This window comes from Periophthalmus magnuspinnatus, chromosome 9, assembly GCF_009829125.3.
Source record: "Periophthalmus magnuspinnatus isolate fPerMag1 chromosome 9, fPerMag1.2.pri, whole genome shotgun sequence".
Taxonomy (NCBI): Eukaryota; Metazoa; Chordata; class Actinopteri; order Gobiiformes; family Gobiidae; genus Periophthalmus; species Periophthalmus magnuspinnatus.
In genome coordinates, this window is record NC_047134.1 from 19,548,623 (window position 1) to 19,561,125 (window position 12,503).

A 12,503-nucleotide genomic window follows, 5' to 3' on the forward strand; every position below is an offset into this window, starting at 1 on the left:
AAGCTCCATTTCAGCTTGACAAGACCAGAGCCCAAAATGAAGTATTACTCACACGTGTGTGAATGAAAAAACTGCAGATGGTTTCTAGACAGCTACAATATAACAGTGCCAATAATCTCATCGTGACAGAGTATGTGCTTAGTTGTCCCAGGCCTGATAGACGGACAGCCCCGGTGAGCTCCTTCTGTCTGTTGCTTCTTGACTGTTGACTGTGAATTGTTTGTTCTCAGCTCCCACCTCCAAACTGCTTTTGTCTGAATGGACCACTACGCACTCCACCTGCTCACTCTTGTTGGATTCCACAAAGTCTGTTAGCTTATGGTCATTGTGCACCCTGTTCCTTATGCCCATAACGAGGTGATTGTGCATTCCATCTTTCGAGTTGCTGCTCCCTCCGTTAGCTTTTTTGTTGTTCTTCTTCTTCCTGCCCCAACATCCCACTCTCTTCCACAGCCCACAAACCCCACACTGTACCCAGCAACAAAACGATTTGGACTTGCATATAGCTTGAAAACCCCTTTTGAAGTTTTCGTTATAGTAGCCGTAAATAATGGGGTTAACACTTGAGTTGGAGAAAGCTAACCAGTGGGCAAAGGGGAAAATATAGCTGGTTAGCAAATCTAATTGGTCCCTGTCTAATCCGGCATAATCAGCCATCATGAGTAAAGTCCAAAGCGGCAACCAAGACAGAAGAAAGAGCAGCGCCACAACTATTAGCATTTTGATTACTCGAATTTTCTTCTGAGAGATCATATGTTGTCCATTTCGCCTGCAGCGGACCTGGGCAGTGCGGTTAGCTAGCTGTGGCTCACGGTTAGCCACGACAGAAGAGTACAACTTCACTCCAATGCTACCGTACATTAGTGTGATGAAGGTTAGAGGTAGCAAGTATATGTGTGTGAAGAGAACAGCGGTGTAGACTTTCCTCATCTTGGGGTTGGTGAAGTTCTCGTAACAGGAGTAAAGGGGGAAGGTGTGGTTGAAGTCGTTGTTGTGGATCATGTAGTGGTTTGGGACCCGCTCCACAGTCAGAGCCATCGCCGTAGGACTCATGATGGCCACAGCGAGGACCCATATCAGGACTATGGCCACTTTGGAGATCACGATGCTGGGTTTGGGCAGCAAAGGGTACACTATGCAACGAAACCTGCAATGCAAACACAAAATAATAATGTTTAACAGTAGTTGAAAGTGAACTAATTTACAATGGATCTATGAACTATGAACTATACTATTTATTTTCCATTATTTTTTTTAACCAAGAAACAGATGGATACTCAAAAAGCTTATAGGTATAAAACAAATGTTTTATTAGCAACAGTTTTCTAGCAAAACCAAATAATTCACTATAAAGATAAACAGAGTTGCAAATACATTTCTGAGTGATGCAGTGATGCCGTAGGCCTATTCATTGTTTCTATGACTCAACATAATGCTTTCTGAATCCTCTTCTTGAGAATGGAAGAGGAGAAAGCACTTATAGTATGTACCTTAGGGAGATTTTTGAAGAGGGAAAATGCAATTATACTTGAAAATGATTACCTTATAAATGTAAATGTCAGAATATTGTCCCTGTCACTGAACAGAATTTACAAACTAGGAACTTCCTTGGGTATTATGGTGCAACATTAAACAAGGAATAATAGCCTATAAACTATGACAAATATACATATACATATAAATGGTCAATGCTAGCTAGCCAACCCAATATCCACCACTTTCCAAATAGAAAGTGAGCATGGGTCTATTGCAAAATTGTTGCCCCTCTCTTTATAACTGCTGCTGTGAGCCTCATTGTTTTGGTCTCAAAATGTTTCTTTTAACCCGCTTGGTTTTTATTACACTGTTTTACCGTAAGTCAATATATGAACACTGATAACATACCAATCAGGCGCCTTCATTCTCTGAGGTTACCTAAAACAGCTAGCTCCCGCTAGCATTAGCAACAGGCTGATTGGCAGCACTGTTGCTAGGAGCCTGTCCCCTACCAAACCAACTGTGTGGACGAGAAGTGGCATGTACCTTCACCAACCTTGCTCTTGATTGGCTCTTTGGTTGGTATGATTCTCACACTCAAGAGTTCCAGATATGGAACTCGGCTCCAAATTAGCCACCATAACTGCTATCTTTGATTGGCTTAATTTGGCTTGAGTCGGACGCTATGGTTGACGCCGCACTCCCTCTGTCCACGTTTTTATACACTTTATGGATTTCCCCCATCCACTCAAATGAGCATTTGACTAATCCCTCAGGTAGTCCTGACCAAGCCTAGCCCAAGATTTGGAGATTGCTCACAAGGTGCTACAGTGTAGTCTCTTACCGATCCTGAAGGGTTTGCCTTAAAAATCCTACACTACACAAAATGAACTATTGTGAGCTTTAAGCCATGTTATAAGGTTGTTACCACATCAAAAAGTTGAGTGGTGTTGTGTTTTGTTTGATTCACACATGTTTGTGTAATCCTTTATTATTACATCTACAAAATGCTCAGAATTAACTTATTACATTTCTCAAACTGTGATATGCAAGCTCCTTTAGGTGGCACTTAGACAGTTCTTCAGTTTGCCTAATTTAGAGTTCATTGTATCCAATTTTGTCCTCCTTTGGATAATTTCTTGTTTAGAATTACAGAAGAAATGATGTAGCCAACTTTTAGACCTGGTTTAGCCCTAGATTAGACCTGGTCCTTTTATAAACCTGGTTTTGATCTGGCAACACTTAGAAAGCCAAAGCTTTTCTTTGCTAGTACTTGGCGTGAAACCTTTGAGAGACTCTGACTAAATACATTATTGGCAAGGTGTTATTATTGCATTATTGGCCTGTTATTACATTTTGCTCCTCCAAGGGACCCCAAGGCGTTCTCAGGCCAGCTGAGAAACATAGTCCTTCCAGCATGGCCTGGGTCAATGGGACATGCATGGAACACTTCCCCAGGGACGTTTCCAGGGACCATCTGGATCAGATGCCCTGACTGAGCCTCGAAATTCTGTCCATAAAAACAATGAACAGAACCGGTGACAGAGACAGAGGAGCTGGAGGAGCTGGAGGATGTGTCTGGGGTGAGGGAGGTCTGGGAGTCCTTGCTTAGTCTGCTGCCCTCATGAGCCGGCCCAGGATAAGCGGAAGAAAATGGATGGATATTACATTATGGGATTATTCCATTTATTATGTTATCGGTTGCTACAGGGCGAAGGGTGAAAATGTACCTATTTTTTACGTGCGTGAGTGCATTTGTTACATTTATCGGTTGGTTTGTATATTGGCATAAACACAATCTACTCCAATCGATTCAAGAACAATTTATCTTGTCCCTGGGTGATCATTTTAACTCGCTGGCTTTATCATGTGACTGAACAATATAATGAGCCCATGAGATTTCTCTGACACAAGGCACTCACCTCTCAATAGCAATGGCCACCAGTGTGAAGACCGAGGCGGACACAGAGACACCCTGCACAAACCCGCTCATTTTACACACGGAGCTGGAGAAGGGCCAGCCTGAAAAACACAACACGTGTGTCAAATGGAGAGCACTGAACTTTGGGGGAAAAAAAACAAACATCTAGAAACAAAGCAAAAAAGCATCCACAAATGCAGCTTATGAAACTGTTTACCCTGTCTATTTGGTCTGCCTGATGTAATTATGCTATAGTGAGAATGGACATTTCCTTGTAGTCCGTTTGAAGAGTCAGACATGCCTATAATTATATATATATATATATATATATATATATATATATATATATATATATATATATATATATATATATATATATATATATATATATATATATATATATATATATATATATATATATATATATATATATATATATATATATATATATATATATATATATATATATATATATATCTCATGATGAACTGAGGAGCAGAGGACCTTATGATTTGATGGACTGGATGCTGTTCCTGATCGGTAAGTGTGGTTTATTCTGCTATTGACTTAATTGTGGGTCAAATGTGTATTATGTGTAATCATTAGCATTAGCTAATGTCAATCTGCAGTAATAGAGCAGCTGGGTGTGCAGATACAGATTCCTCTCAGTGTGTATTGGTCATTGAATACTGTTACTTCGAACGGCATAAAAACATACAACGACATAAAAATGAAGAAAAGGAACAGACTTTGCTGTGAAAATGACATGAGAGTGGCCAAGGTGAAGCCATGCATTTCTGACCTGGTCTATCAAAGGCAACAGCAGAAGTCACTGATTTGCAGTAAATATTCATTATTGTAGCCTAATGGAAATTAGATGATGGGTGTGTGTTAAAATGTTACAAATAATAAAAAGCGTAAATACAGTAAGTTCATTATTGGAATACATAATACAATACAAAATTAAAATAATTTCAGTGTGGTAGTATTAAAAAAGGTCATGTCTTTGTTAAAAGGTATGTATGTAATTTGTTGTGAGTTCATGCATTGTATTGGTTTTATTCTTTGAACACAGTGATGTTAATGCACAATTCATTTTGTGCACCAGTAAAACATACATGTGTCTTGAATTTGAAAAAAAAAATAAATTTATTTTTCAATAAAGAAGGGTTCGGTGAATGTGCATATGGAACCGGTGGGGTTCAGTGCCTCCAACAAGGTTAAGAACCACTGATTTAAAGAGAGATTTCTGTTAAAGCTTGGTGTAGTATATTTATAGCCGGTAGATTTTGCTTCTTGTGGTAATGGGTTATCTTTGGCCTGAACAATTTTGGAAAAATATATTTTTAAGAGACATAGTTTTCATTTTCTTTGTTTGCCTCTTTCCCAAATCTATCCATTTTAAACAGATTAGCTTCAGCTTTTTCCAATTATAATTTTAATAGTATATACCTTTAGGTGAGGTATAAAAGGTCATTTTAATATGTTCTTCATTTATTTCTCCAAAAAGCTATTAAAGGGTGCTGTGGACTTCAGGCAAAAATAACATGATTCCAACAACACAGCTTTTTACTATTTATTATTCATTTGACTTATTTCAAAGGCAATCATCAGGCTGTAATTTAAATGAAATTTTTTACTGTAGAGCTATAGAGCCAATAGACCTATAAAGGTCCAGCAAACACCTCCAAACTTTTTTTGTTTGTTTGTTTTTGTTTCTTTATTTGTTTTTTGTTTTTTTTTTTTTTGTTTTTTTTTTTTTATGTATTGCTGATTAACATTGTAGTCTATGAATTAGGCAGAGAGAGAGTAGTTTGAAAAGAAACAATCCCAAATGCTTTTTGCTAAAGACTGTTAATTTACTTAACATTATTTGATTGTTTAGAAATGTTGGTTGTAGAGAATAAAATCACAAATCGAAGTTAAATCAATATTTTTTGTGTGTTTATTGCATTGACTTGGCTGTTTAATAGGCTCCAGCATCTGCACATTTATTAGATCACAATGTGTTTTCACTATTTCATTACTTTCACTATATAAACATCAGTAAGCGTTATAGGTACAGGGATGTGTAATAAAATATAGTTTTCTCATACATCTCCAGGGACCCTTTTTGCATAACATAAAAAGTGAAAAGTAAACCAGGTGTCCAAATATTGTAGAATTAAGGTGAAATCTACTAAATCTCTTCAAAATAACACCTGGGTCAGGGTCACTAATGTTTAATCTGATTATTTTTAAGATAAATCAATGTCTATGATTTTATTTAATGACAAAAAAAAAAAAAAAAAACCTCTGAAAGCAGACTCGGTTCTGTTCATTACTGCTAATTCACCACTGTCAATATCCCTGTCAGATTTAGTCACGTGCAGGAGCTCTATTCCCAAACAATCTCTCTTTACAAGTCACAATCTTTCCCATTCACTATGAGCCAGTCAGAGTTCTGTTCTGTCTTTCATTGTGTCTAGGGTTGAATGAAATAGAAGAATGATAATTATTTACTCAATGAGATAATTTAAGTGTTTAAGTGTGTACCGTAAATTTTTGTACTATTGAGCGTACCTGAATGTAGGCCACGGCAGCTACATTTTAAAAGAAAATACAGTTTGTACATATATAGGCCACACTTGAAATACAAATATTTACACAGAAAGACTGTGTACAGAGAGTTTTTTGACTTTTAATTCAAGGAACGCTTTTTTTCAAACTGTGCCTGAAAATCGGCAATATGGCACCAACACGCCATCAACACGGGATGAACATACCTGCAGGTTTAGAAAATAAAACAGCACCAACATGGGCCATCTACTTTTAATTCTTCTGAAAGCTTTTGTCATCTTTTTACATCTCAGTTCTTCCTGCTTTCTCCTCCAATATCTCACCATTGTTATCAATAGTACTGAAAATCAGACGCTAATACTACAACTAGTACCAAAATTAGATACTCGTTTGTATGTATTAATATTAAAAAGGTTACATTCATGGGACAGAAATTCCTGAATAGGTTTTGATTGAGCTTAAGCTGTATCAGAACAAGTATAAGACCACATCGACTAACATAGCAGATGGTAATATAAAATAAAGTACTACCATTTAATGCTGAAACTAACATTCTATTGTCTAAATAATGTGTTTATTATCATTGTGGTATCGAAATCAGTATTGAGCATTGAGTCTATTCCTTATTCTCAAAATTGAGGTTGAAATTTTAGTATCGTGGCAACACTAAGTAAGGCAAAATGATGAATAGAGAAACAATCGTCATCACAGTTCACATGTAAACCACATATTGTAGAACCACCCCCTCTGGAATAATACCAGGATGATGAAACCCTTTTCAGATTGCCTCTTCATCTGTATGCCATTGTGCTTTTAATAATCCATGCAATCAGAGCCTGATCCAGACCTTTACATTTTCAGGTTTTTAGGTTCTCACATCTAGTGCAAGAGGCAAGATGGAAAAGATTCCCTGTATAATTTTGTGTATATGCCTTTATACGCAATCTCATCACTTACTCGTCTGAGAGATATTGTTGTGAATGTAGCCTTGGGAACTTTTTTGTTTTGTTTTGGGTTTTTTTGCTACTAAACTGTGTACATGGTGTTTTAATAGCATTAGGTACTGTTCCTAGTCATTGTTTAAATCTAAGTTTGTGCTACCTTCACTGGCCCCTGCAATTTCCAGTAGTTGGTGACATCACAGAAGACTGCCCTGCTTACAGCCAGGTGTTTCTGATTTCAAACACCTGGCTGCAGGGGCGGAGTTTGAAGTGCGGATACCGGTTATATCAATCACACTGTTCCTTATAAAGTCTTTTTAAAAGTGCGACTAAAGCGCATGCCACAAACAGGAGGAGAATCATATGAGTTTTAAATCTTACGATCCCCCAAGCACAACTGCAGCGGGATATGGCACCGGAGAGACAGCCACCACAAGCTAAAAGTTTTGAGTCAGCTGTTTCTTGTCTACAGTAAAATTACGCACATGACTCACTCCAAAATGTTCAAAAGATTAGATCATTCTATCTTCTAGTTTATAAATGCTTTTAATGCACAGAAGGCTAATGATAAACTATACAGGAAGTAAGAGTCATGCTTACAGTAGCAGTGGCTTCACCCTGATCTGTGATGTGTGGATGTATGTAAACAGACACATGTTGTGTTCTACTGTCACCTTTTTACTTTTTAAAGAACACTTCAAACTGGATTCATAGTGCTGTTTTGTGGACTGGGTGTCATTATTTACGGAGGACAACAGATAATATGCATGAGAATGCTGCAGTTTAACTTTACAACTTCACGAGAGGTGAGTAATTAAGTCACCTAATTATTTATTTCCTGTGTTTGTATCTTGCGCCTCTGTGTCCGTCAATCGATCTGCCCCTGTCTCTGTTTTATTGGCTGTTACTTTAGCACTGCAGATGTTCTGTGGTTACCATATGACTATGTGTGTACATCACACACGAGGAGTGTAGCAGAATAAATATCCTGCGGAGTGTGGTGGTTTTTAGTAAAAGCTAAATAAATTGTTTAAGAGGCTGTATTTATCCATTTATTCATTTTGAGGAAATAAAGTAAAATTTGCCCCAGTACAAATAAGTGGCAAAAGCAACACTTTGGGCAAAAATGAGTCTGCTGTCTCCATCTAATTATAAAGCATGTTTATCGCTGTGAACCATGAAGTAACACTAGTGCATTGTTAGCATGCTTGTTGTTTCTAACAGTGACACTCTGCTCTTGCCGCTGAAAGTTCAAACGTGCTTGTGAAATTATTTCAGTGAATAATTAGCATCCTAGGAATGAGTTTAAAAAGTGATAAAGTGTGGATAGTGTGGGAAAAAACAGTTTTTTTTAATCACTTTATCATTTTATAATCTCTGTCAATATAATCTCTGTTAGTATAAGATTTTCTCTTTTGTGAAACTCTACTAACTAATAATAGATTAGATGCATTTCAGTATTTCAATGAATGTCATTACCTATAGCAATGTCACACAGCACCTTCACACTATCAGCAGCCCGCCTGACACATTCATCAAATCACATTCACAGAACTAAGTACAGGTGTTGTTTGCAATTTGAAGCAAGGTAAACAGTGATTCAGTTTGTTTCATGAAGCAATCAACATATTTTTTAAATTGGCCTACACAAAGAAAATATGTTTTCCACTTGTCACATTTACCATATTGGCCACTGTACTCCACCTGACAATCCTGACATAATTGTAAAACCCTAGATATATACTATAATCATGAAAATTTTTATCCCATTCCTACTTACCAGGTGAATGGGGAAAAGATAATAGCCATAATAGGAACTTACTATTTATTCCAGCAACTCCCCTATTCCAAGAAGAATTAATTTAATTCTCCTTTTTGGCCTCTCTTCACTGCTTCTTGTTTCACTTTGTTGCAACATAATATGCATTGCATTTTCATATAAATTTCAGACGTATTCTGGATGCTCTGATAGGTTTGAAGGGTGGGTCAAATGTGCAGTAAACATACCTAAAATAGTTAAATAATTGCCAGTAAATTCAGCTGTCACCTGAAACATCTTCAAGGCCGTACTCTTTACTTCACTATCTTTCAAGAGATGTGGGAGCAGCAGCTGGTGAGTAGATTACAATAATTTACAAAGCTGACATTTGTCATCTCGTCTTTCTGTGAGTCACAGTCACCTGTTTTATTGAAAAGCAAACATCTACATGGGACTTAAAGGTGTGGTCATTGGGATCTTTATCAAAATAAATTCCATTCTTCCACTCTTTAACGCTGTTAAAGAGTGGACTCAGTGATCGTATTATTATTGACATAAGAATCCACAGTTTTCAAGATAAATGCACATGAGTGCACATGATGCCAACAAGTCAGAACCCAGATTTCTCATCAGGTAGCTCGAGCACCTGAGGACCACATGACCACATATGTTTTCTGGAGGAGGCCGTGCCACCTGCTTGTCTCATGAAGATGTAATTGTTTTGCCTGAAATGTTCCAGAGTACGGTATGTTATTAACACTGTCTGTCTTGCCTTTATGTAATTACAGGTGTGTTATTGTCCTGGTCTTCAATAGTTTAGCACATTCTGGGCAAAACAATTAATATCTCGATGAAGAAAAGAAAGTTTAAAGTTGTCAGACCGTGTATATTTGGCTATGTTTTCTCATGTGTGTATAGTGTCGCCATGGTAACTGTTTAGCTCCCAGCAGAAAACAAAAGTCATGTCACTGTATTCACTATGCTTATGTGTGTTACCTGTGATGAGGTTGTCCACCAGAGTAGTGGGCACACAGAAGATGCCCACCAGCAGGTCTGAGATGGCCAGGTTCAAAATAAACAGGTTGGTTACTGTCCTCATCCTGCGGTTCTCCAGCACAATTAGACACACCAGGAGGTTTCCCACCATGCACAGCATAAAGATGAAGAAATAGGCCAGGATGTAGGTGGCTGCCACGTACATGGTGTGCTGGTAATAGGGAAAGAAGGTAATATTGGTGATGTTGATGACAGAATCCATGCTGGAGTTGGCCAGTGCTGCAGAGGAGGCTGAACCATCAAACTCCAATGCTTCCTCATTCCCCATTTTGTCCAATATTTCCATGGTCCACAGACACTCAACTGTAGGAAGAAAAGACACATATTTATTATTATGTTCTTGTTCTTGACTGTCAGTGGAGATGAACAACTATAGTGAAAATGTTTCATAGATTTTTTTTTTTTACATATTTCAATTGTGATTCAGTGAATTTGGTTCTATGAAGATTCAGTTCATTGTGTCCATTTTAAACACAGCCACATTTGAGAAAAGACTGAAAATTTACTGTTTAAGTAATAAAGAAGTGGTATACACTCTATAATATGTGTAGAGGTTAGAAGTACATACACAATAGAACCTAATTATGATTTGCGACACACTATTATGCTGTTTACAGATATTATACATCGACATAATTGCAGAGGTGCTATTGGATAATAGCTAGCATTTAAAATGTGATTTCAGTTGCTATTACTCCTGCAGTAATCTCTGTGTGGGCTTTAAAGACACACTCAGGGGACACATGGAGTATTTGTATTCATACATACATGACCTATTTTTGAGAGGTAGTAACTCTACAATTCTGCCAAGTGTACTGTACTATATAAATGTCAAACCAATGTATAGGTTTCATCTAAGGGTGAACAATATACCAAAAACTGAATATCACAATTTTCTTGGAGCTAGAGTTTAATGCTGATGCTATCAATCACTTAGTAAAGGAAGAAAGGAAGATTTTTAGAAGTTCAGAACAAATCTTCTTTATTTTTTCCTATTCATGGGTTTCAGCTTCCTGTTGTTGGTGACATTTGAGGACTTTTAACCATTCAAAAGATATAATATAATATTTTGTTACAAAAGAATAATAATAATACAAAAAACCAAGGCACTCGCTATCATTTTAAAATGATTATGTTTGTCCCCCTGATGAAGGCCATAGGCTGAAACATGTTGGCTCAGGTCCATTGAGACTATAATTAATAAAGACATTTGAAAATGCGGAGAGTGCCTTGTCTTTTTTATTTTTACATTGATGGTATTTTCCCCAATGAGCACCTCTTTTATTCATTTGACTACTTTTCATTAATGCCTAAAGGTCCATTTACCCTTTGTTCACAAATATGTCAGTCATGTTTTAGGTAAGTAGTGGCATGTTAAGCTGGCATTTCAGCTGACTAACTCATTTTAAGTTCAAACTGCTGATTTTTTGTGCTTCCTTAAGCATCTAGTGACCACTAAACATGGTGCATGGTATTTTATATGTATATATATATGTATATATATATATATATATATATATATATATATATATATATATATATATATATATATATATATATATATATATATATATATATATATATATATATATATATATATATATATATATATATATATATATATATATATATATATATATATATAAAAAATACCATGCACCATGTTTAGTGGTCACTAGATATATACTAGATATATATATACACACACACACACACACACACACACACCCCCCCCACACACACACACACACACACACGCACAATGTACACAATGTACTGTAATGCTGTAGCGGCAACTAACAAGATGACTTGTTTCAGACACTTTTATCTTTGTGTAGGTTATTATTATGCATTCCCACAAACAGAGGCTGCCAAAGCTATGGTAGACTCTGGTGTGTTTGTGTGCTCCTTACAGCCTCAGTGACATAAGCAGACATGTCCTGCAGTGCAGCCTGTCTGGCCCGCTGCCATCACATTTATAATTAGCTCAGGAGATAATGTCAGAGAATCCCAGCACAGGTGGAGAGCGAGTGCCCAGGGCTCAACTCACAAAATATAGCATCGAATTACAGCTCAGCCCCGGGCCAGGCTTTACCTTAAACTCACTCACACCTGTGGAGAAGACTGACCTATAAAGACTCCCCTGGCACCACAATCAAAGACACCACAGATGCATATACCACACACAGCCAATGGGCCATCTCACACGATAAGACAAGCACAGCATAATTACACAGTAGTGCCTGGAAGATTGGCAAAGGTTAAAACACTTTTAATACCTGACCATTAATGAGTAAACATTGCACTGAATGTCACATATTGTTTTTTCCTCAGGTGTTACACAATCACAGTGAAATGGGCACGAATGGTAAGTGCTCCGTCACATATGGCCATAGACAAGGGCTAACTGACACTTGGCACACAGACAGCTATTACAGTCATACTTATAGAATATACCGGTACTCATTTTTGGCCCATTTGTTTGATTGCACTCATTTGCTGAACCTGCTTATATAATGGAACCAATTACATCTACACACTCACCAACATTCTGTGTGCCTTGCCCAAGGACATAACGGTAGCATGCGGTTGCGAGAGCCAGAAATGAACGACCTTTCCTGTTACTTAATGAGCCACATACCACTCCACAACATGTTCTTATTTCTATAGACTTAATTAAATTTAACTAAAATGTGTTAGGGTTTTTAAGTCAGGTCCACTGACCCACAGGTTAGCAGTGCAATTCCAGCACCCACAGATGAATGTTGCCATTGGGCAACACACTTAAACC

The 12,503-nt window shown here is 37.3% G+C and overlaps 1 protein-coding gene across 1 annotated transcript; it reads right to left on the bottom strand.

The window, feature by feature from the left end:
- Positions 1 to 138: 138 nt before the first annotated feature.
- On the bottom strand, positions 139 to 9,998 carry LOC117376469 (neuropeptide FF receptor 1-like). The gene is made up of 3 exons (XM_033972964.1): positions 9,653 to 9,998; positions 3,399 to 3,498; positions 139 to 1,147 (listed from the first exon to the last, which is right to left on the bottom strand). Exons 1-3 carry the CDS (start codon positions 9,996 to 9,998, stop codon positions 139 to 141), a joined length of 1,455 nt encoding a protein of 484 aa, XP_033828855.1.
- Positions 9,999 to 12,503: the final 2,505 nt, after the last annotated feature.

Coding starts and splice junctions, on each gene's coding strand:
- LOC117376469 (XM_033972964.1), bottom strand. CDS start 9,998: ATGGAAATATTGGACAAAATGGGGAATGAGGAAGCATTGGAGTTTGAT. Junction 3,499..9,652: donor GGTGGACAACCTCATCACAG/GTAACACACATA, acceptor TGTGTTTTTCAG/GCTGGCCCTTCTCCAGCTCC. Junction 1,148..3,398: donor GTGGCCATTGCTATTGAGAG/GTGAGTGCCTTG, acceptor TTTGCATTGCAG/GTTTCGTTGCATAGTGTACC.